The sequence below is a fragment of the Porites lutea genome, chromosome 2 (assembly GCF_958299795.1).
Source record: "Porites lutea chromosome 2, jaPorLute2.1, whole genome shotgun sequence".
Taxonomy (NCBI): domain Eukaryota; kingdom Metazoa; phylum Cnidaria; class Anthozoa; order Scleractinia; family Poritidae; genus Porites; species Porites lutea.
In genome coordinates, this window is record NC_133202.1 from 1,972,915 (window position 1) to 1,997,500 (window position 24,586).

The 24,586-nt window shown below is 39.4% G+C and overlaps 2 protein-coding genes across 3 annotated transcripts in view; one reads left to right on the forward strand and one right to left on the reverse strand.

Moving 5' to 3' along the window:
- Positions 1 to 9,584, reverse strand: part of LOC140927355 (uncharacterized) — a 28,151-nt gene extending 18,567 nt beyond the window's left edge. Inside the window, exon 1 of the mRNA XM_073376984.1 lies at positions 9,455 to 9,584. The gene's annotated coding sequence lies outside the window, so the exon portion shown is untranslated. The remainder of the gene's footprint in view (positions 1 to 9,454) is intronic.
- A 10,720-nt stretch (positions 9,585 to 20,304) lies between these two features.
- The window catches only part of LOC140927359 (something about silencing protein 10-like), a 4,769-nt gene continuing 487 nt past the window's right edge, over positions 20,305 to 24,586 (forward strand). Inside the window, exons 1-7 of one of the 2 annotated variants that reach the window (XM_073376991.1) lie at positions 20,305 to 20,335; positions 20,860 to 20,947; positions 21,564 to 21,604; positions 22,110 to 22,211; positions 22,717 to 22,862; positions 23,519 to 23,585; positions 24,362 to 24,469. In XM_073376991.1, coding sequence (XP_073233092.1) covers positions 20,309 to 20,335; positions 20,860 to 20,947; positions 21,564 to 21,604; positions 22,110 to 22,211; positions 22,717 to 22,862; positions 23,519 to 23,585; positions 24,362 to 24,469 — 579 coding nt within the window. In that variant the 5' untranslated portion in view covers positions 20,305 to 20,308. The remainder of the gene's footprint in view (positions 20,336 to 20,859; positions 20,948 to 21,563; positions 21,605 to 22,109; positions 22,212 to 22,716; positions 22,863 to 23,518; positions 23,586 to 24,361; positions 24,470 to 24,586) is intronic. The other variant, XM_073376992.1, reaches the window with a different exon arrangement.

The following is a 24,586-nucleotide window of genomic DNA, read 5'->3' on the forward strand; positions in this document are numbered from 1 at the left end:
ATGTTTCGAAATTGTTATACGTAATTTCACGAGCCGTTAGGCGAGTGAAATTTGAGACAATTTTGAAATATCACGAGTGGTATTTATGCCAAATATCTGACGTACAAATCATGCTATTATTTGTTTATACTACTACCCACAAAAGGTTTGTAATTTTCATATGTAGGTATTTCAAATTAAGCTGAAATACCACTGCTCAGTAAGCCAATCAAATTGCAGAAATTTCTCATGTAGTAGTATAAACAAGCCAATACGGAACTGGTTGTAGGTTAGGGTTGCTTTAATGATCTGAATAATTTTCTTTTGCCTCACTAGAATTTTCACTCATTGGCTCAGTTCGATATCGTTAGTTTCACGTAAAAGGAACAATCAGATATCAAAGAGACCTGGCCAGTTATGATCTACAGCATAGATATTTGCTGTTTTTACAAATTCAAAACCAAGCTGGCAAGCATTCGATCAATTTTCCTGGCGTTTATTCGCGCTTCTGATCTCTTTTTCCCTTTCAACGAACGCACGGAAGGAATTTCCGAGTTCAGGCGAACTTGAAGCTTGGAGATGCAAATGAGATCAATTACACGAGATGTATGTGCTCTGAACCTGTCTAAAACCTGGTTTCAGGCTGGCTTCGGTTTCCTGGTCTCCAGGCGACGGTCTGCAACACGATGGGTATAGACCATCACCACACCAGACAAGCGAGTATTTTAGCGATGAGGGGTGTCATGTTTGTTTGACTTGATCGATTTTGATGCGAAAATGGCCGGGGTCTCGTACACATGGATCTGGGCATTTTGGAAATCACACTAAATTTGTTACGTGACCTAGACTGATTCGTGTGGACGGAACAATGCGGTTTCGGTTAGCGGATTTCTGACTGGTTTTTCACTTTCCATCTAGAATGTACAAAAGAGGCTAATAAATGATGATGATGATGATGATGATGATGATGAGCACTGGTGACATTGATGAGGAATGCGATATGGAGGGAGACAGACATCTGTTATCGAATCACGCAGACATCGTAGCTACTATAAACAATACAATCGAGCATTTCCTGTATGAGGAATCTTTTCGTGAACAGCAGAAAATTTTCTTGAATCTCGTTCGCCGAGGCCAGGACGTTTTCGCGATTCTTCCAACGGGCTCTGGGAGACCTTACTTTTTCTACTCTTTTCACGAATAATGAACGTAATCAAAGGAAAAGTTAGCGAGTCAATTTCCACGATCATCATCGTTGCGCCTCTCGTAGCCATAATGAAACCAACTGAAGCTCAAGCGATTTGGAAAAACAATACAATAGCCATAGGTTGGGGGCAGGAGGAAGGCATGGACGAAGACACGGCCATGTGGAAGGAAGGTGTGCGTGTGAGATCATTTATGGAAGCCCAGAAAGGCAAAAAAAATCTTATTTGAAAGATTATTTAGATGCAATGAAAAGATTAATGCTTTAACAGAGGTCCAAAAAAGCAGTAATTAACTGCATCTGGAATCAAATTCTGTCAGAAACAAACCGCAGGAAATAATTGCCCAGTATGCATGACTGACCGTCTAAATTAAATGTTAGACTCCGAGGGACAGAAATTAGATTTGCTTAGTTAAAAGAAGGAAAACCTCTAATGTTGTTTATTGAAAGCTAACTCAGCTCTTTAAGATACACTCTTTCAACATTTCGTTACAAGTTTATAAACAAACACTGATACAAGTTATGTGTAGTTTGATAAAATTATTACATTTCCTGTTGTATATCGATGTTTCCATTGCAAGTCCGTGTGACTCACTATCTCAGTTTACGGTTCCGATTTTCCCAACGACGCTAACATAATAAAGTATCTACTTGTTGTTACTTTCAACAAGTGTGGCATGAAATGAAAGGCATTTTTTTGCCCATTCTTCCTCTATGTAGCCCGATATTTAGACACTCTCAGTTGGGTTATCAGTCTCAGAAAAAGTATTTTTGAAAACATATCCAACTTCAGGTCGCGAAGCTGCAAACTTCGTGCTGTATAGTAACTTGCGAAACATTTATAGCTACATTTAGCAACATTTCATGTTAGCGTGAACATATATACATGATATTGGCGGAGTATGACAATTGTTCAAATCGGTATTCCCAATAGATCGGTTACAGTAGAATAGCTAGTACATGTATATCAATACTGACATGTTCTACTTAGAAAAAGTTGATATATTTGTAAGTCAAATAAGAGCTTAGGAAATAGCTCAGCCTACCTTAATCTTTGGGGCTTATGTTATGCTGTACGATGTCCTATGCCAAAAGAGGATCACTTTAGCTTTGTTACAATGCAAAACGCACCAGCAGGATTTATATATGGATGTTTTTTGGCTGGGCGTTGCTGATCTAGCGAGCTGCTAAAACTGACGTCATGAAAAAGTTCACAGAGCAGGCGTGATCCTAATTGTTGTATTTTCTCAGAACTAAGCCCGGAACTTATTAACTCACACAACCCCCGGCCCTATTCCTATATACTTTGAATTATTATATGCTATTTTGCAAAAGTTGTATGGGTACTGCCTAATTAGATCATAACCTTTACAGCTGCCTTTGTATAGATAAAGAAATCACTATTATTCGTGATTAGAGTTCAGAAAGGACGCATTACGGGAAGTCATGCCACTTTTGCGAAATCAGTTCCTGTTGTATATCGATGTTTCCATTGCGAGTCCGTGTGAATCACTATATGTCAGTTTACGTTTCATTTTCGCAACGACGCAAACATAATAAAGTATCTACTTGTTGTTACTTTCAACAAGTGTGGCATGAAATGAAAGGCATTTTTTGCCCATTCTTCCTCTATGTAGCCCGATATAAAGACTCTCTCAGTTGAGTAATCAGTCTCAGAAAAAGTATTTTTGAGAAGATATCCAACTTCAGGTTGCAAAGCTGCGAACTTCGTGCTGTAGTAATTTGCGTAACATTTATAGCTACATTTAGCAACATTTCATGTTAGCGTAAACATATCTACACGATATTGGCGGAATATGACAATTGCTCAAATCGATATTCCCAATAGATCGGTTACAGTAGAATAACTAGTACATGTATATCAATACACATGTTGTACGATTGGAAAAAGTTGATATATTTGTCAGTCAAATAAGAGCTTAGGAAATATATAGCTTAGCCTACCTTAATCTCTCCGGCTATTATGCTGTATGATGTCCTATGTCAAAAGAGGATCACTTTAGTTTTGTAACACTGCAAAACGCACGAGCAGGATTTATATATGGATGTTTTGTGGCTGGGCGTTGCTGATCTAGCGAGCTGCTAAAACGTCATAGAAACGTTCACAGAGCAGGCGTGATCCTAATTGTTGTATTTCTCAGAACTAAAACCGGAACTTATTAACTCACAGAACCTCCGCCCCTATGCTTACTTTGAATTATTATATGCTATTTTGTAAAAGTTGCATGGGCACTGCCAGAAGTAATCGGCTCCAGGTACTGCCTAATTAGATCATAACCTTTACAGCTGCCTTTGTATAGAGAAAGAAATCACTATTATTCGTGATTAGAGTTCAGTATAGACGCATTACCGGAAGTCATGCCAACAACAACAACAAGTTTATTCAGTATTACCATTTTGTACAGGTGTTACCGATTAAAATAACAATAAACAGCTAAATTTAAGGAAATGAAGATATAAGGGAATGGTAGAATTAATTGTTTCTTTCGTCTTTCAAATGCTTGAAAGACGAAATTAGCAGTTAGCCTAATGATATGTGAATCAGTATTGTTAAAAAGAAAATAAACTTTATCATGGATATTGTAATTTGTAAACAAGACGCTGTGGGAGCGTATATTTGGACGTGGTTATACTAAGCGTACGTGAAGTTTGTTACGTGTATGAGGGATATGTGGGGTAGTGCAGTGGTATTGTATATTTGAGGGGTTATTTGAGGTGTGTGAGGTAGTAGGTAGTAGGCGTCGTGTTATACTGGAAGTTGATTGGTAAGAAAATGGCTGTAGTTTGTGAGGTAGTTGCTGGGTTTCTACATGGGGTTGCTTTTATTGGATGAAGGTAATAGAGTCAAACTCTGTTAATAGTGGCACTGAAGTGTTGATAGAAAACGTCTGTATTAAGTGACATGTTTTACAAACTTACTGTTTTCCATCAAATGAAGACTGCACACTGAAAAAAATTTGACACAAATGTTTACGTCCGCCAAAAATGTGAACTGATCTCTTATAAAGCAATCGATTACAAACACAACATATATAACACGGAACTTTTCTCATTTTGTTTTCATACTGTTCAATGCAAAAATCTATACCCCGCTCTGCCTGTTTTCTTTTCTCCCTGTAACTAAATGTTTCTTTTTAAGAGGTTCCATCTCACAATACTCAAATGAACTATACCTGTGTTTTATCGCAATCGTTTTCCTTTTACTGCTTTCTATTTTGCATGAGCATAATATAAAGTGTATTTCATATTGTAGTCTTTGACAATTTAACTTACTTTGTGTAATTTTACAAATTTCTTCAACTAATGAATGTATGCTTTTGATACTTTCAACAAGTCTTATTTTACCTAACGAACTGTCATCATATCCCACAAGAAAAGATAAATCCTTTACTCTACTCCCTCGCTGAACTACACAGCTTAATATACAATATGTTCCAATCCACAACAAAAATCCTGTAACCTCATGACAATGTTTTGAAATGCACATCTTCAACACAGATTTGCTCTCAGCCAAATTGCAACATAGGACACCATTGCTTATAGCACAAACGGTAAGGTTTATCTCAACTCCACTGATACTCTCACTTTCAGAAAGATCAATTGGTATAACATGTCTTTTCACACCCATCACATTGTAAAATGTATTCAGGCCCATTACTAGTAATGGCAGATAAAGTTCTCGAAAGTCCAGTATCCACATGGATTAATAACAGAATAACTCATTGTATAAACTGCTATAGCACAGCACTGTTTACAAGAACATTGGTATAAACTTTTAACATTTGATAAATGTACTACGGTATTCAAGAATTCTTGAACAAAGATCAGCTTCAAAGTTGGCAATACGTACACCTTTAAGCTCGTATAAATTATGTCCTCATTCCTACGTGAATATGGACGCTGAAAATATTGTACTAATTTATGAATGAATGGTATTTCCAACAATACACATGTACCTTGACTATGACTATTACCATACATATCTCTAGCATGAGAATCAACTCCAATAATCCCCACAGTTAAAATGAATGAGTTTTAGTTCAGAGCCAAGAGTGTTTCAAGTGGCATACAGTAGTGATACCCCTCAATTCTGGCATCACCGTGCATGTTACAAGTATAACTTTCACTGTATTCAAGCTGGAAAAATCGTTCAAACACTGTAACCATTTCTGGCAAGTCTGTTAACATTAACATAGATTGTCTTGCAAGCAATGACAGATTAGAATATAACTGGTTACCAACAGTCATTATTTGAATCAGTATCATCGACTAAAGTAATCATTCTTATCTTACTATAAAGTCTTATAAATTAAAGCGCACAAACTAATTGCAACACATTGTTGTCCTGCATTTTCCCCAAATACTACAACGTTTCCCTGACAGAATGGAGCATGAATCGTTTTTGTAGCATGATCTACATAAACTGAAGGTCCTAGATTCTTCTCGATATCAGTAGAAAGCTTAAATTAGCCAAAATTAACCCGGTGAATCAAGCTCTTGCAAGCACTATAAAATGGATAGTTGCATGTACAGAGGGACAAATACTTACTTAAAACCCTATTTTGATACCTCACCCCCACCTAAATAGCCCCTTCTTTTATGCTAATACGACAGATAAACCTTTCCTTGTTTTCGAACTTATTTTGGACTTGCCCTTAGTAAAGACCCCACACTCTTACAGTTACTTCTGTACCGGTTTAAGTATAAACCATTTCTATTTTTAACGTAACAATGAATTTTAGACGACAATGAAATGACAAAAGCGCAATTCATCGGAACAAGCAGCATTTTGGCACCAGGTAAATGTCGTGTGTTGCCTACCGATCCCATATGCGAGGTAGTAACTGGAACAGCGGTGATTTTCCATCTAGCCGGTCGGCAAGATCGCGCGTATGTCTCTCCTTTGAATATAATTTACAATGCCCTCCCTTAGTTCCGCACTTATTTCCTCCAAACCATCGAATGTTCCAGTGACTTCGCTTTTGCCTTATCTGAATCGTCCGTACATACAGGCATCTGATATTTCCAATGCTAAACGTACGTGATCTGTTCTTGGATTGTTTTGATTTGATCTTTGTCACCTTCAAACCACCCGCGTCCCGATCACGCGCCTATTGTGATTGTAATCCAATCAGAGCGTTTGAAACATTCGATATCTCCAGAGAACCAATCAGCAAAACATCCAGATTCTGGATGTTTTGGTATAAGCGGGGTTGTAATTGGCTCGGCGCTATCAAAGGGATAGAGCTCTGGTCCAGAGGCTTTTCGCGCGGGTCGCTTTTTAAGACTTGACCGAAACCGGAAACCGCGCATGAAAAGCCTTTGGCACCCAGGGTAGGTTGTTTACCATTTATAAAAAAATTCCGGGAAATTTTGGTTGGGAATTTTTGGTCGGTAAGAACACAGGCAGCCCAAGCTCACGTCACGTGAAAGGATTAGATTAATTATTAGCGGTGTGCGAGCCGAAACGTGACTGTTCAAAGAAAGCGGTATTGGGTTACATGGCGGCCGTGAATTTATAAAGGATTTGTATGGGAATCCACGTTATAGATTTAGGAAGATAAATACTCGTAGAAATTCTCAATAAAAAACGTCTTACCTTATTTACATGGTGTGTTCTTGCTTGCTGCGTGGTTATTTTCCCGATCCGGTGCGATTTTAGCGATTTTTTTCATTTCTGAGTTTCCACTACTAAAGAGAGAGCAAGGCCGAACACTTCCAATCTGGACAGCCCGCCGAACGAAGCCAAAAATTCCAGGTTAAAATCAGCTGTTAAAATATCCCCACGGCCAAAATTCCACCGCAGAATCCAACTACAAAGGTTAAACTTTCATTTCAACTTTCTAGCCACGCAATCGCATCCCTGCGAGCGACGCCAGGCGGCAGTTTGTTTCCCCGATGAAACAGTAAAACGTTGGGCCAGAACCGCGTACAAACCCACCACGACACAACGACCGTTGAAATCGGCTTGGTAACCTCGTCACGTTGACAAACAAAGACTCACGGGGTACACTAACGCAAATTGCAAATTTGCAATTTGCGTTAGTGTACCCCGTGAGTCTTTGTTTGTCAACGTGACGAGGTTACCAAGCCGATTTCAACGGTCGTTGTGTCGTGGTGGATTTGTACGCGGTTCTGGCCCAACGTTTTACTGTTTCATCGGGGAAACAAACTGCCGCCTGGCGTCGCTCACAGGGATGCGATTGCGTGGCTAGAAAGTTGAAATGAAAGTTTAACCTTTGTAGTTGGATCCTGCGGTGGAATTTTGGCCGTGGGGATATTTTAACCTGGAATTTTTGGCTTCGTTCGGCGGGCTGTCCAGATTGGAAGTGTTCGGCCTTGCTCTCTCTTTAGTAGTGGAAACTCAGAAATGAAAAAAATCGCTAAAATCGCACCGGATCGGGAAAATAACCACACAGCAAGCAAGAACACACCATGTAAATAAGGTAAGACGTTTTTTATTGAGAATTTCTACGAGTATTTATCTTCCTAAATCTATAACGTGGATTCCCATACAAATCCTTTATAAATTCACGGCCGCCATGTAACCCAATACCGCTTTCGTTGAACAGTCACGTCCCGGCTCGCACACCGCTAATAATTAATCTAATCCTTTCACGTGACGTGAGCTTGGGCTGCCTGTGGTAAGAACAGTACGTGCCGTTACCATTTGCATAAAATTTCCGGATTGTCGCGCCGCGCTAGACTGGATTCTAGTTACAACATGAAACTAGTACGAAACTCAAGAAACTTGTAAATGGTAAACCAATTTCCGTTTGGGACGTCCAAATCGGGAAAACGGGACTACCTTTTCAGAATTTCCGTTTGTCCCTGGAATTTTCCCGCGGAACGAACCAAACAAACGTTTACCATTTACATCCCAACCGGAATTTCCGGGAATTCGTTGTAAATGGTAAACAACCGATATCATCGGGTTACTACCATCCTTGAAGCACGACGAATTCTGCGCGTAGTTTAACATTTCAACTTGTCAGTTTTGGCCAATGAAACGTTTTCGGTTAGTCTCTGTCGTGCAATTGACAACGTTTTTGGCGCCGTACGAACATGTTTTGATCACGTACTGACTAAGTTTTCAGGTTTTTCGTGGGAGCCTATTCTATTTTTAAAGTCTGCATGTGTCAACATGGTGATGCAGCTTCAAGTTCAAATTGGAGGTACTAGCAGAGTTTTTTTTATGAATCCGCCCGGGAGTGTTGAGGATTTAAAAAACTACATTTTGCGTGAGATTCCGAAGATACGTTTTATGGATTTTGGTTTACTTTACAAAAACGATGAAGGAGAATTTGTCTTGTTGAATGACGTTCGCATGGCAGACATCCGCCTCGCCTCGCTTGTTTACTTGGAGTGTTTACGTTAGCACGTATTGCGTGCCTATTTCACTTTTGCTTCAAACCAAGCCGTTTCGATTACTCTATTTCTCTTGGGCCACGCTCAAATAATAATGTAATCCGGTCGTTAATTTTAATAAAAAGAGTCTTTCTCAAATCATTATATTGATCACAGTGAAATAATATGTGCATGCAGTTCATTTTCAACCAAATTTAGGTTGCAGTGATCACGGATTCTAAGGTCTTCGGGAGTTTTGGGAATTGTAAATCTTCCAGTTTCTATTTTTAAATGATGATTTTCTATCCTAAATTTGGAAGCTACACGCCTATGTTCAGTATTCCGGATAAAATTGATGAATTCAGAGTAATTTGTTTCATTTTTGCCACTTTTGCGAAATCATTTTCTGTTGTATATCGATGTTTCCATTGCGAGTCCGTGTGACTCACTATCTCAGTTTACGGTTCATTTTCCCAACGACGCAAACATAATAAAGTATCTACTTGTTGTTACTTTCAACAAGTGTGGCATGTCTGAAATGAAAGGCATTTTTTTGCCCATTCTTCCTCTATGTAGCCCGATATTTAGACACTCTCAGTTGGGTAATCAGTCTCAGAAAAAGTATTTTTGAAAACATATCCAACTTCAAGTCGCGAAGTTGCATACTTCGTGCTGTAGTAACTTGCGAACATTTATAGCTACATTTAGCAACATTTCATGTTAGCGTGAACATATATACACGATATTGGCGGAATATGACAATTGCTCAAATCGATATTCCAAATAGATCGGTTGCAGTAAAATAGTTAGTACATGTATATCAATACTGACATGTTGTACTTAGAAAAAGTTGATATATTTGTAAGTCAAATAAGAGCTTAGGAAATATATAGCTTAGCCTACCTTAATCTTTGCGGCTATTATGCTGTATGATGTCCTATGCCAAAAGAGGATCACTTTAGCTTTGTAACACTGCAAAACGCACCAGCAGGATTTATATATGGATGTTTTGTGGCTGGGCGTTGCTGATCTAGAGAGCTGCTAAAACTGCTCATGACGTCATAGAAACGTTCACAGAGCAAGCGTGATCCTAATTGTTGTATTTTCTCAGAACTAAAACCGGAACTTATTGACTCACAGAACCCTCCGCCCCTATGCCTACTTTGAATTATTATATGCTATTTTGCAAAAGTTGTATGGGTACTGCCTAATTAGATCATAGTCTTTACAGTTGCCTTTGCATAGATAACGAACTCATCTAAATCTAACATCGACCGATTACCGGAAGTCATGCCACTTCTGCGAAATCAGTTCCGTCAGGTGCAAGCACTGCATGAAACGTAACGTGCCTTTATTTACTATGCATTCATTCCGACACGTAACCTAAAACATTATTACAAGGCAGGAGATCAATCAAGCTATATTGAGCTTTTAGACGATCTCCGCTTTATTAACGTCTTATCAAACAGGAAAAAGGAAAACATACTCTTAAGTAGCAACCATTGAGGATGATGGAACTGGGAAAACAATAAAGAAGGCTGCTGCTATTTGCGATTTATCTTTTTCATGTTCGGAATCCGAACAGTGACGCAGCTTCAATTATTTCCTAGTAAAATAGGAAGGTATGTAATTCTATTATTGTCTGTCTTTTTTCCACGAATTTGCTTAAACACTTCCTGCACTTCTAACAGACAAAGCACAAACAGTTATATCAACAAATGATCTTCAGTTCTCAGGATGGATCTCCAAGAACAGAGCCCTGGAAACGAGTCTGAGTTGACGCTCTCGTTACGACAAATATTCTCACGCATTCTGAAAGCCTGTTTGAACTCCAAACTAAACTTGGCCGACTGGGACCAGTTTTGCGAATTATCGGCTGGTCTTTTCCTTGTTTTATGGTTTCCGCAAGCGATCACTCTGTCAAGACTAGATTAAAATTAATCATCTCCAGTCTTGATCAAAGTTAGAAGTCAGACATAAGGGTTAAAAATTAAGAACGCAGGTTACGCTTGGCTCGACTCTAAAAGAACGCCGGGCGCGGCGGGTGCAGCATGACCTTGACACCGAAATGATTATCGTCATTTCTTCTTTTGCCTCAAAATGACGTCATTTTGAGGACCCTGACCCTAACCCTAACCTTAACGATAATCGTCATTTCGGTGTCGAGATCATGTTGGCGGGTGTGGGAAGGATTGGGGGGGGGGGGGGGGGGAGGTGCTGTCATCCCCTTATTTACCCAAGGTATGTCCTGAGACTTAAACAGGGTATAAACTTTTACTATTTAGCATTTAATCTGGAAAACCAAGAATCCGGAATTCAGCCACGATTTTTCAGACCTTTTAAGTAAAGTGATTGCTGTCAGCGCCGAAAATACTCCAAAGATTTTCGGAAGATGGCCGAAGTCTCGTGACGATCTTCGAAGAACAAACGACTAAGGACTGCCCGAGAGCATCTAAGGGGCCTTTTTCCTATTTAGGGTAGGCATTTTAGGTTACTTTCATCATAAACAGGGTCAATTTTTCAAACCCCCCGAGGAATACTGGACATGGCAGGACAAGGTTTTCAAGAATTTGTTTTCAATTAATGTTTTAGTACGTTGCACAAATTTTTTTTAATGGGGTTCCCCACCACCAAGTAGCCTATTAAAAATAGCCTGTGTACAGACGCCTCCTCCCCTAAGAAAAATCAGGGAGAGAGACTCTCTCCCAGATTTTTTTTCTGAGGGGAGGAGGGCGTCTGTACGCAGGTTAAGAAAGAATTACACTAAGGGTTTTGCAATGTCTGGAAAGTAATTTTTTGGCTGAAAAACACTGGTATTATTTTAGTTTTCTGAGCGGTCGAGTTGCCATTAACACCCCTCACGGAAGACTTGAATCTGACATCAAAGAACTACGGCATCGTCTAGTGCATATATTTCACACCGCAAGCCACTCTAAAACCAATTATAAATGCAAAATAGCACGACAAGTTACAAATCGTTTCAAAATAACATGACTTGGCCAGTTCCTTTTTTAGCAAGGTACACTTTATTATGCATCAGATAATAACTACATCAGTTTCGTTGTCTGGCTACTATTCTACGCATTGAAAATTACAAAAACTAGGAGTTAAACCTTTTTTAGAGTGAGTTTGTTCATTTACACGTTATTTCAATCTCGTCCCCAGGGCTTTTCCCTTAAAAAATGGGTGGGGCGGGAAAAGGCCCTGGCATCGGCTGGTCACGTGCACAACCTAAATATTCCTGAGAAGCTAATTTATATGCAACCCGCTGATTTTGCGCCGACCGGAAGTTGAATGGAGTAAAAATGGAAAATAATAACATCGCGAACTGTGTCAATATTTTCGCGTGTGTGCATTTGACTGTGCATTACTCACATGCTACAAGTTTATGAAAGGGCGTACCGGCTCTACGTTGTCACGTACAAAATATGTCAAATTCTTCAGAGTTGAGACAAGCTGTTATCGACTAGTACTTGGCCGGAAATTCATCGTGACTGTGGAATTACTGTACGATCAAGCGGAAAGTGATGTTGTCCAATGTTAAACAAAAATGCGGGCCTCCAGGATCTGCAGTGAATTTAAACAAATTGAACTTAATGAAAAAGAATTGTTCATCAAAATGCTTTACGGAGTCTAGTCTTCTCTACAACCCGACAATGAAACAAACAAATCTCCGCACCGGATGTAAGTCAGCCCTCCAGCCAGGAACGATGACAGGTCGCCGATCTAAAAAAATTTGAAGACCTCTGATATCTTTTCTCTTCCGAGGATAAGTACAAAGGATTTTCCTTATATCAAAGGGAAGATTGGCTGATCGACTGGAATCAACTACAGCTCTGTCAATTTTAAATAGACCCAAGTCTTTCTTTGTTGCCAGTCGTTTGATCGCAGAGGTCAATGATTTTTTTAAAAATACAGGTCATACAGGATAATGCACCTATCAATGTAAACCCCGTGAGGGGGGAGTGCGGGCAAGGGGTGAGGATTTAACAAATTTTGAAACTTTTTGATCAAATTCCCCAGGGAGGGAAACGAAAGGTTGATCAAAAGTGTCAAAAAAGCCCCCTCCCCAGGGGAAAAAATCTAAACAAACAATACTATAACACTATATAAAACAAGAATATTTCAAAAGTACGTTCTTACTACTTTTATTTATGGTTAACGTAAGCTCCGTTAAATTACTCGCTGTAATTAAGTATTTTCTCTCTCCAATAGCATCTCCTATTTTGAACAACAAAATCACTCCAGGAAGATTGACTGTGCTATTATAATATTAATGAAACGTAAAATGCTTTATAACATCTGCTCAACATGTCGGAACAGGTCGGATCAGTCACCCGTAAAAAATCCTCTGACTTTCATGGTGGAATTCGATTTCAATCGAGTTTTACAATCAGATGGGAACTTGAAGATAAAACCTTTCTCAAAATAGACATTATTAACTTCATACCTTTCTCCAAAAGCGTGACTTTCAGAAAGCCTCGAGGGACGGACTTGGTAACCGCTTCTGAATTGATACTAGGCTTCTGTCGGTCAAAGTCAAATGTCCCGACCCTGGGGTCGCTTCGCACGATCAAAAGCCCGACAGAGGGATAGTCTCAGGCATCAAATCCCCGCCCCTTGCCCGCACTCCCCCCTCACGGGATTTACATTGATAGGTGCATAAGTCTAAACCAACGCGTGTCGCTATGATATGGCTGATAGTTAAGGTGAATAGAACTAGGCTGTGTACGGAGGCCCACTTCGCAAGAAATAAAAGAAGATATCAGAAGAGTCGAGAAAGCGGACTTTTCCAGTACAAACTTTATGCATGTACGTTAGCTTGTCTGTCATTTATATCGCTCTGTAAACGGCAGTTTTACAAATGTTACTTCCTGTCCCCTTCATAGAAATCGGAGGAAAGCAAAAAATTACCATGGCCAGTATCGGTGACAAAAAGGAAATCTTGTAAAACTTTTCGTTAATCGTCAAGAGATATAAGAGGCCGCCCAAGATCGCACGCTGTGAAGTTACGCATAATTTTAGCATTTCACATAGCGCTAATTTATTACACCCAGGATTTTAGGGTGTACGAGGGGACACGTGACCAGCCGATGCCAGGGCCTTTTCCCGCCCCACCCATTTTTTAAGGGAAAAGCCCTGGGGACGAGGTTGACGTTATTTAGGTGTGCGATAAAAAGCCTGTGATGAGTATAGTGGATTAAGAAAATGGCAGTACAAGTTGCTTGTGACAAAAAATAAATAAATCCAATGGTTTGACCAACCTCGTTCCCAAGATTGTGTCTTACTCGTTCGTGACGGGAGAGAACCCTGGGAACGAAGTTACGTCTTAAAGAGGCTTGCGCCATGCCATGGTTTTCATTCAGTACAATTTGTTTTGCGAGTGGGTGTGCCGATTGTGATGAGTTTTCGAGCGCATTCTGACAAACATCACAATTTTTCAATTGAAGAGTTCGCGATCAGTAGCAAGAATTCATTTTTTTCATTAAATGTAGATCCGTTTGACTTTTTTATTTGTTAAAATGGAAGAGTTCACAAAAGAAAAAAATAGGAGTTCTTTAATCACGCCGGTTCCGCAATAGACCTTTAAAGCTAGCTGTATATTTTGCTCTCTCTTACCCCAGAGAACTGTTTCTTTCAAATGCCGTCATATACACGTGCATCCACTTGAACATGTATGTATACATAATTTGTGAAAAGACAAAAGGCAAATTCCCAGGAGAGCATCACGTGGTCTTAATTTGAAATGCAAAATATAGAAGCTAAGAAGGTCTATTGATACGCGATGTTATGACTCCTTCTTTTCAGGCCCAAACAATCAAGTGAAACGGACACAGCTGGCGGGGACTGGCGCTAAAGCGGTCTGCGGTTTTAGAGAGGCCGGTCCGACAATTGCAAAGAGAGGCAAATACTGTATTTGTTGACCGCCGACTTAACTTCGATCAGTTAACTTGTGCCACTTGCCGAACGTTTATCGACGCTCGAAAACAATTCACACGAGCAAACCTTATTTGAATGTAAGCAGTAGGTGCCTCGTTACATCACTGTTACATGTTCACATAACTCGCGGTCAGTGAAAATTAAAATAAACTTTTCGCTTCTCGCTTTCGTCTAGGACCATGCCACAGGCAAAACACTGGTACTCGTCCGATCGATCACTGAACTTAGATACAATCCCGACACTATATTGTTCTTTCTGAACTAAACCTGTTCTCCTTTCATCATACATTTACCACAGGGACTAAAAATACCTAAATAGGAACAAATATGTCATAACAGTTGACCAAACAATATTAGGAGCCACAGTTGGAATGAGTGACATTTGATCACATCCTTCCTTGCACTACAAAATTGCCTAAACAAATTGTCTTCATATTGCAACTCCTGGATGCTTAAAATCAACCCCAAGAAAACCAAAATAATGGTTTTCCAAAAAGGCACAAAGAAATGTGATTATGTTTTTCACATAGGCAATGAAATGATAGACATTGTAAAAGACTATACTTACTTAGGGACTCGCATCTCGTCTCCCGGAAATTTTACACTCTCACTTGAACATCTTGGACAAAAAGCCCTTCATGCTCTATTTAGCCTAAGACGCCACACTGATTTTAGTAAACTGAAACCCTCCCTTGCAAATAAAATTTTTGACACAATGATCTCACCGATTTTAACTTACAATAGTGAAGTTTGGGGTGCCTTTGTGAAATCAGATTTTAAGTCATGGGATAACTCCGGAATCGAAAAAACTCATTTACACTTCTGTAAACGATATTTAGAAGTCCATAACAAGTCATCCAATGTTGCATGCAGATCTGAACTTGGCAGATTCCCTCTGATCATTGATATAAATAACAAGATACTTAATTACTTAAACTATCTCCAAGAAAAAGATGATAATTCTATAGTTAAACAATCGTTAAAAATATCTGTTGACCTTTATCATAGTGGTCAAAATAGTTTTTACTCCAGTCTTAAGGTGACTCGTGAGTTTTTTTTGGGGGGGTACCCTCCTACTTTGAAGCTCTCTGGTATCCCCACCTTTACTTTTATCGTAAGTCTAACACATAGAATGGATAAAATATAGATCAATCTACAATATAACATAAAATATTTGGCGATCGGAGTAAATGTCACGTGGTTATAATGCCACGCCCCTTTGAGGTCTGAGTCGAAAATCTGCTGTTGCAGGCATTTTTTCGTGAAAATCTCTCGGCTACACATAGCGCGCAATAGTGCCTTGCGCTGAACAGAGTTTCACCAAAATCGCAAAGACCCAATTCGAGAAATTCAGCGGTTTCCAAATTTAGGTCATAATTTATGCGAAAATGATAAGCAAACTTTACACGGATTATATCTAATAAACTGTGAGATTCATCCCTTTATTTTGAGCATCCTTATAACAGATGGGTCCTTGCAAGTCAGCAAAACGTTTTAGTGCCTTGTAAATGCGCGCGATTTCGAGCAAAGCAAACATATAGAAATTATAGTTTTCGCTATTTGTTGACGTTTGTCAGCGTTTAAGAGTCTTTCTCACGAAAAAAGCATTTTCTTAAAAATTCGTAGTTTTTTTTCCTTCAATTTTTTTCAGGGCCACAATTGATTAACTAACTACCCGGACTCTGAATTTCATGGTCATTGAAAAACTGTGACATTATCTTCTATAAGCCCGAACTTGAGTAAACATTGAAGATTTTTAGCGTTTTGGCTGAGTTTGTGCTTTGGGAGTTGTCTATTGTTTCTAGTCTACCATTATACAGCATTCTTGTTCAGCACGCGTGCAATGACCGCGCTTGGCTGACTTCCGAACAGAACAGACAGAACAGACAGACAGACAGAACATTTCGAACTCATGTGTCTGTATGAACATTCTCCATAGGAACTGACAGAGGCCCCTACAATATTGGAGTCTGGAAAATTAAGGAAGCCTGAAGAAACTGAACCCTTGGAGGCACTGACTTCTTCAGCAATTTCCCGTAGCGTAGCATAAAAGTTTAACTCAAGAGTTGGTGGTTGCGACCTTAACTCAGTATATATAATTTTTTTTACCGTTTTGAACCCTTGCATCGAAAAGTTCATGGAGCCTAGAAGTCGGACTTAACCCCTAAAAAACGCTCAGCTTTCGGTTTGCATGGCGTTCCGCTCAAAGTGTTTTAACACTTTGAATTAAGAAGAGAATTTTTGAATTAAGAAAAATTTTTTCAAACCGTATTTTCTAGCCAAAATGACCACCTTGGCCTTAAAATGATATTTTTAAGTATAAAAACCACTTCAGCTTGTTGCTAAATGCGAATTAACCCTATTTTGAGCGGACGTTTTTCTGCTTCCTTCCTTCCTTTGTATAACTTCAAAACCGCTCAAATGATACAACCACCACAATTGCATAGAATAATGCACTCACACAGGAACCCATAGTTTACTCATCACATCTAACATCTTGGCATAACGCGATTGACTCAATGACGTAATTTGACATCATTATGACGCTGGAGAGGCGGGGATTTGTGAACACCCTATCCCCAAGTTTGCATGTCTAGGTATCGCTTTTAACATTCAAGGTACCAAAATTTAAGGTTGGTGATAGCGTTTTGCATTCTCCCATTCCCTTTTGTATAAAGTCAGCCTGACGTTACAAAATGTGCCGTGGAACCTTTATTCAGAAGACAACCACCGGACCAAGGTAAGTGTCCCCTGAACACAGGTGTCCCCTGAATGGAGGTTGGGCTGGGGTTTGTTAATAATTAACCAACAAATTAAATCTTTTTCTTCTATTCTACCTCAGCATCTGCTGCAGTCATTATTTCAAACAGCTAGATCATGTATAAAAAATAATGATTAAATTATCTCGGCGAGGCAGTGTGTGTTGAATTCCAACAAGTGCAATACATCCATTTAAGTAAGATAGTGCACGCTTTGAAAGCTGTCGCCATTGCATTATGCCGACTCGTGTTTACTTAAACTTGTCAATGATTTCAGTTGTGGTCAATAATAACTTTTTGAGTGCTAAGGAATCCGCTGCGGTGAATGAAAGTTAAACCCAGGTTTCGGGACCGAGTAAAAAAGTCCCTTTCTCCTGAATATAGGTGTGCGTCCCTTCAATAGACGTAACAAATACAAAGATTAAGTGAACATTTTACCGGGCCCAAATTTTGTGTCCCCTAAATAGAGGTGTCCATTTAATAGAGGTGTCACAAAGGAAAGGTTTCACTGTAGTTTGATTTTCCTACATACCGCTGCTGCTCTCAGCTTATCTTCTGAAAAACCATATGGGCGATAACCGCCATAAATGTGGTTCCATTTCCTGGCATCATCAGCTATCAGACAAGAACTGACCAAAAGAAGCACTGCCGCAACAGCAGCAAAGATCATCACCTACAATGCAATTTCAAGAAAGTCACAGAGTTTAACGAGCTGTGTTTTGGTTTCTACGGGAACTAGGTAGACTAGGTATCCAAAAATGGCAAACTGAATACCAAAATCATCACGAGCAACAGTACGCTGCCTTTTATTCCTGGCGCAAAAATATGCCTTCCTGAGTTTGGGCATGCACAGTGGCATGCTAATTCTTTTTACCAGCCTGTTGCAGGCGTTCAGATTGTGGGGACGTCGCAAAAAGATGTGAGCAGCAAAAACAGCGAGAGGGTGACGTCTTTCCTTCCTTTTTTAACCCTCGCTCTCTGACTTCACGCCGCACTCGACTATCTGAACGCCTGCGGGACTTTTTACGGGCACTTCCTCGAGGTAACTGTAAATGGCCTTAACAATTTGGTAATTTCGAGCAATATAACTTGTTGCTTATATCGAATATGTAATGAGAAAAGTCTTTTAAACTTTTGGCACCAATGGGGGATCTTGTGACAAATTTAAAGTTGCAGAGAACCACTCAAAATGTCGCTACAGAAACTTAGTACTACTATCGTCCCAAGTGCCGTGAGCAGGTGGTATTTCCAGTTGGTGGGAAAGTTGACTAAGATGATAACACCAAACAAGCTGAGAGATGGGTTATCACCCAAGAGAGGATAAAGGGGACAGAGAAGGCATCCTCCATACACACCCTATTCCATAGGTAATTCGTCTCGAGTTATTTTTAAGACCACAGATCCCAAGGGGGATTAGACAACAGCCAATCACATAGCGCGAATGTGTTCCGCGTGGATGACCCACGCTCGGAGTTACGCGCCCTTCACGAATTGAGGCAGAAAAATAGCGGAAAACGCGGAGAGCAATTTATTGCTATTCGTTTTGTCGACGAAAACGACTAAAGAGAAATTTCTGCTAAAGCTGTGTCAGCGAAACTGAAATTACAAAAGAATCGCCCTTCCTCTCTTGTATAGAGCTTACAGTACAGCAGGGAAATCCTTAACACAGTGAATATTCTCTCAGGATCATTTATAATTTACAGTTTGACGAGAGCAATTTCTGGTTTGATATTTATTCTTCTATTAGTCTTTAATTATCAACAAAAATAACACTTGGCGTCCTATAATAATTATAATATTAATTTAATAACTTCTAGAGCGCTATTTACATTCACTGATCAACAGCGCTTAACAACTTGAAAAAACTACAATAAAATTCAAATTTGTAAAACTAATTACATGTACATGAATATTACTTGCTACTTGCTTTATTGTACAAACGACCGGTTTCAATAGACCGGCGAAATTTCTCATTTTATTAAAGCACTGAGGTTACGATAACTTCGAGTTAAACTGAATTCACGGGTTGTCAAAGAGTCGAGCGATTCCCTTTTCCCAGGTGAGCGCCGACTCATTTCGCTTCAATATTCAGAAATGCTCTCGATCTCTATACGCTTTCATTGCCTTTCGCCCGACATGTTTTGCATGGCGTTTAGTCATGCGAAACCTCCACGAAACATCCAGTAGCGCGCGAGGTAACTTTATCCCGATTCTAATATATAGATTTAGCCAGGGCTAAGAGCGAAGCTCCCGTTAATAAATTTATAGTTTAAATCAAACAATAAACTTGTAATCCACAGATCAGGGCACATTCATTTGACTTTTGAGGCAAAGGCTGAGTGATTTTAGAGAAAAATCAGAATTTGACCGTCCAAGAGTGAAACAAATTTTACATCGAGTTATTAAATAGTCTTATTTGTACACCGAAAAATAGCAATCATGTTCGATCACAGTAGATTAGGCCGTTAGAGAGACTCTGGATAATTGGACAACCCCGAAATATAATTTTAAGAAACACATACGCCACGATAGTCCTTGGTGGCAGCCAATTTACACGTTGCATTCCTCTGTCTAAAAGAAAGGCCAAAATAAAAATCAGGCCGGATTTTTTGTGTTCGACAAGTTTAGTTTACTAGTAAATCTTGGCGACGAATCTGGTGGCGTGTAAACCAGCCTTTTAAACATACCTTTTCTCATCACGTCTCAGGTAAACAGTACACGGACCTCTGACAGTATTTGTTCTTTTTTGCCCTATTTAAACCTATAATTCTGCAGTTTTTCACAATTTTGCAAGAGAATTTGCACTCATTCAATATCCAAAACGATCAAAGCACGCGCTTCCTTTGCACAACAAATTATAGCATTGAATTATAAAAAGTTTTCTGTTAGAAAAACCTGGTCCTATGTGATATGCAGGGTAGTAATTATGGGCTTTTAATGAAAACGATAAAAAAAATTCCCAAAATCATTTTTCGCCCAGCCGGACGGGTTCTCACTTTTGACAGGCACCAAATTTGCAGTGCGATTAATAGAGTTACCATTTACGCTTCAACATGTGATGGAAAGACTCGTACAGTATCAGAAGGTTTGCCGCTGCCTGAAAGGTTCGAAGGAAACCGGTCGTTTCGTTACGAACTTGAGCTAGCCTGTTCACCGTCCCCGTACTTTCTCTGTAGAGATCGTCAGGCGCGCGTATTGAATTAAAATTCGGGGGCGGGATGATTTATTGACCGCAAGCGCAAGGGGTTTCTTTGCGCTGTCGAATTGTCGAAAAGAAGAGAAACACGTCTGTGGTCATGCTAAACTTGAGCAGTGAAACTGCGCAAAAATTTCCATCACTTAAAGTAAGCGCTTGAACAAGAAAAACATTGACATGAATAGGCCAACTACGGGGAAACTATTTACAAACCGACTGAATCAACTTGTATTGAAGCGACTTTGTATCGAAACGACCGGTAAGCGTTTTGAAAGGCACAGACGTAATAGTTAAAGCGTTGTTTTATCGTTCGTTCGTTCTCTAGTTCATTCGTTTCTTTATTGTTATTATGATTGTTTTTTTGTAACTACTACTACTTAACTGCCTACCATGGTTTTTTTTTTCTCTTGTAGCTGATCAAAGAACTCGAACCTCTGGATGAAAAATTAAAGCCAGAGATCGAAGAACTTCTTTCACAAAGCCGGGTCTTCAATAAAAATGGTACGGTTTATATCTTTGGACCGAATTTTCTATGACGTCTTAGTTTCCCATATTATTAAAATCGATATTAGGACAGAAAAACCAAAACTCACGAATCGAAACCCCATTAACTAATTAACTTTAGTTACGATATAGCCATGCACCCTATACTGTAGAGTAGTCCAAAATGAGTTTGCTTACATTGTGCAAGTGTAAGTAAACAGAGACAACGACATCGAGTGCCCTGAATTCAATCTGAGAAGAAAACCTTTTTTACTTAAACTTTCTAACCCTATCCCTAGTCCCTGTACTGCGTCTTCCCAGGCCTTTGCGGTCAATGCATTTTGGTGACGTATCCGAGACGGTTAGCATAAGGTAACATCGGCTGAAGTCAGATTGTTTCTTTCAGTAAAATTACATGAAGAACAACTTAAGTCCAACTTTACTGTGTAATATAAAAGTGAAGAGAGTAGCAAGTCCCGGCTTAAAACCGTGATTTGTTAGATATATTCATTAAGGCTCGCTCTACTTATTTAGTACCATTTAAAAACCATAGGGGGAATAGAACTCATTTAAAATATTTTTTACCAGCTTTATGCATTTGTTTTTCTTTTCTTTTTTTATCGCATCTTCACAGCAGTGCAAGAGAAGTCGAAGACAGATACAGTCCAAAGCAAGGTATGTAACATTGAACGCTGATCAAATTCCCTCTATAAGGGATACAGCGTTTATATCTCCAAGACTGCGGATGACACGCAATTTTCTAGTCTTCTAATCAACTTCTGACTTTTCGTAACATCTTGGTCAAGTACTCGTAGAACTGAATTTCGTTCGGGGATGACTGTTATGGAAATTGATGATATCTTGAGAAAGTTCACCCAACCCTTTAATTAAGGCTACAGTCACTTGGTTTCATCTTATTGTCTATCTAGAAGCATTCTAAAGGCTGCTAAATGCTGTCATCAGAGCAATTTCAACACAACTAATCAGAAGAAGTGATGCATCGAGCGTGTTTGAATTTAAAATTTAATTAGCACTAGAAACTGAATAGTTTGTGTAAAACATTAAGACTGGTATAATCGCTTGGTTTGTTTTGCATGACCGTGAAAACACTTTTACCGATCGTTTGTAATACACTGTGTCAGTGGTATAAAAACACTTTGCGATTTTTTCTCTTCATTAGATAACTACCAAGAAACCTTCAAAAAATCCTGTTAAATTGTCGGCTCTTCTTGACGAAGTTGAGGGTGAAGAAAGCTCTACGAGGGCCAAAACTGAAGAAAAGGTAAAAAATGAAGGGATAGTTACGCTGCCTTGTTTCGCTTTCCCCGTTTTCTCTGTTTTTCTTTTTTTGTTTGGTCTTTAATTTTCGTTGTTTCTCAGCAAGAAAATTGACTTTTCCTTTTACTGTAGCATCACTGTGTGCTATTTTCAAACGTTCTAAAAGCTAGCGCATTGTTTTTCAAAGTGCAATCGTCAAAGCAGTTGAAATTAGAGTAAATCGCCTATTTCATTTCGTGAAAGACTGAAAACCAAATGACTGGAGTTGTGATAATGCGGAAGACATTTGAATTAATAGCTACACTACTGAAACTCTAACGAAATAATCTCCGACCGCAGTTGTATGAAATAGTCCTGCTTATAGCTGGGAGGGGTGTGGAGGTGGGTTACAGATTTAAAATTCCTAGTAGAGGGTGGGTGGTAATATGTACTGTTTTGAATGTCGTATGATGTCACAGAAATATATTTGATCAATCAATCTGATGTACGAAATTTTGATCACTTACAAGGAGGAAACGTTATCTCAAAGAAAGAAAGAAAAGAGAAGGAAAAGGAAAGGAGAAGTTGAGACAGAAGTCATGGATCCGTTGGAATACTATGAAGCTGTTAAGCTGCAAAACAAAAGGAAAAAGGAGACAAAAGAAGCAGCTTTTAGGTAAGTTTAGACTGTGTTCACACAACTATTGCGCCGGCACGAAAACCATCCCGGATACTAGGGCTTCTGTTCACACATTACAACGGTTAATTTGGCGCGATTTCTGTGACGTAGTCTAAACTGGAGAGTCACATATCGGATAGGTGTTCACACTGTACCGGATAGCTAGCTTTTACGCCGGCACGAAAACTATAGCGGATAGGAATTCTGTTCTCACATAAGAACTGTTCAGTAACCTGACGCGATTTCTGTGACGTAGTCTAAAGTGGAGAGTCACATATCGGATAGGTGTTCGTATTACTGCCGGATAGCTATTGCGCCGGGACGAAAACCATAGTGGATAGGAATCCTGTTCAGACGTTAGAAGGTTAATAAAGCGCGACTTCTGTGACGGAGTATAAAGTGAAGAGTCACATATGGGATAAGTGTTCATAGTAGTGTAAACATAGCCTCACTTTCCTCAACGGCCCTCCAAAATCCTCCACTGACGACCCCCCTCCCCCCCCCACCCCCCTGTTGAAGAGTGCCGGTTAGCTTCCTTGATAATCCTTCCGGTATGTAGTAACTATAATGAACTGCGCCTTGTTCGTTCCCCGTTTATTTCCACGTGACTAGTTGATATAGCTCAGTCAAAGCTAATTTTACTTTGATTGCAGATTTTCAGAACAACAGGAGATTGAAGAAGGAGACGTTGAAGAAGGAAAAAGGGGAATTACATATGAGGTAAGAATGTTTATTTTTTCCGTACATTTTTGGGTTTTAATGGTTTGGTATCTTTGCCAAAGTGATAAGGAAAATTGAGAAAATCGTCTATAAAGGTAAATGTGTTAATTTTTCAACAAATCCTACCCTTCTTCACTTATTCTCGGAGACCTGCCCAGGGGCCGCAGCTAATTGAGACGGTATATTCCGGGGCAAAAATCATGACTGGCATGGATCACAAGAAGAGCGGTAAATCCCTTGGGCGCTTAATCTTTCTGAACCACTTTCTTCTGGAATCTGATTGGTCTGAACATATTTTCGAACCAATAAATACTGGCCGGCCGTTTAAATGTTGCTGTAATTGGTTCGATGTACGAGAGTCAATGCGGCCTGGAGCTCTCCCCTTCTTTTGTATTCTTTGTTTTTGTTTTGTTTTGATTTGTTTGTTTGTTGATTTTTTAAGCCCTTCAAGTCCCAGGAGCGACCAGCATCAGTATATAAGCAAGAGAAAAGTTTATGAGAATTAATAAAATGATCTCCAAACAGAAAATAATTGATCTTTAAACAAATTCTATGAAGTAATTCTTTGAGAAAATGTATGCAACTCAGTAGGGAGGATATTGTAGGTGGATGTTGGGGTTTAAAAAAGTAAATATCTCGCCCCCGCTGGGCCCGGCTCTAAGGATGGTTAGTCCGTAAAACAAGTTGTTTTGAGAACTACGTGTAGAATATGCCGGTCACTGTGTGGTCTTCGAATGTTTAATCACTGGATCGCCACTTTTATTCGTATTCCACAGATCTCGCAGAATAAAGGCCTTACGGCCAAGAAGAAAAAGGAACTGCGCAATCCTCGTGTTAAACATAGAAAGAAGTTCTATAAAGCTAAAATAAAACGCAAGAGTGAGGTATGCTGTGGCAAATTTTTAGATCGATTGTCTTTACATTTAATCTTTTTCGTAACTAATGTACATTCGACGAGGGAGCAGCTATCGGCTGTTAAAAATAGAGAGGTGGTCACATTA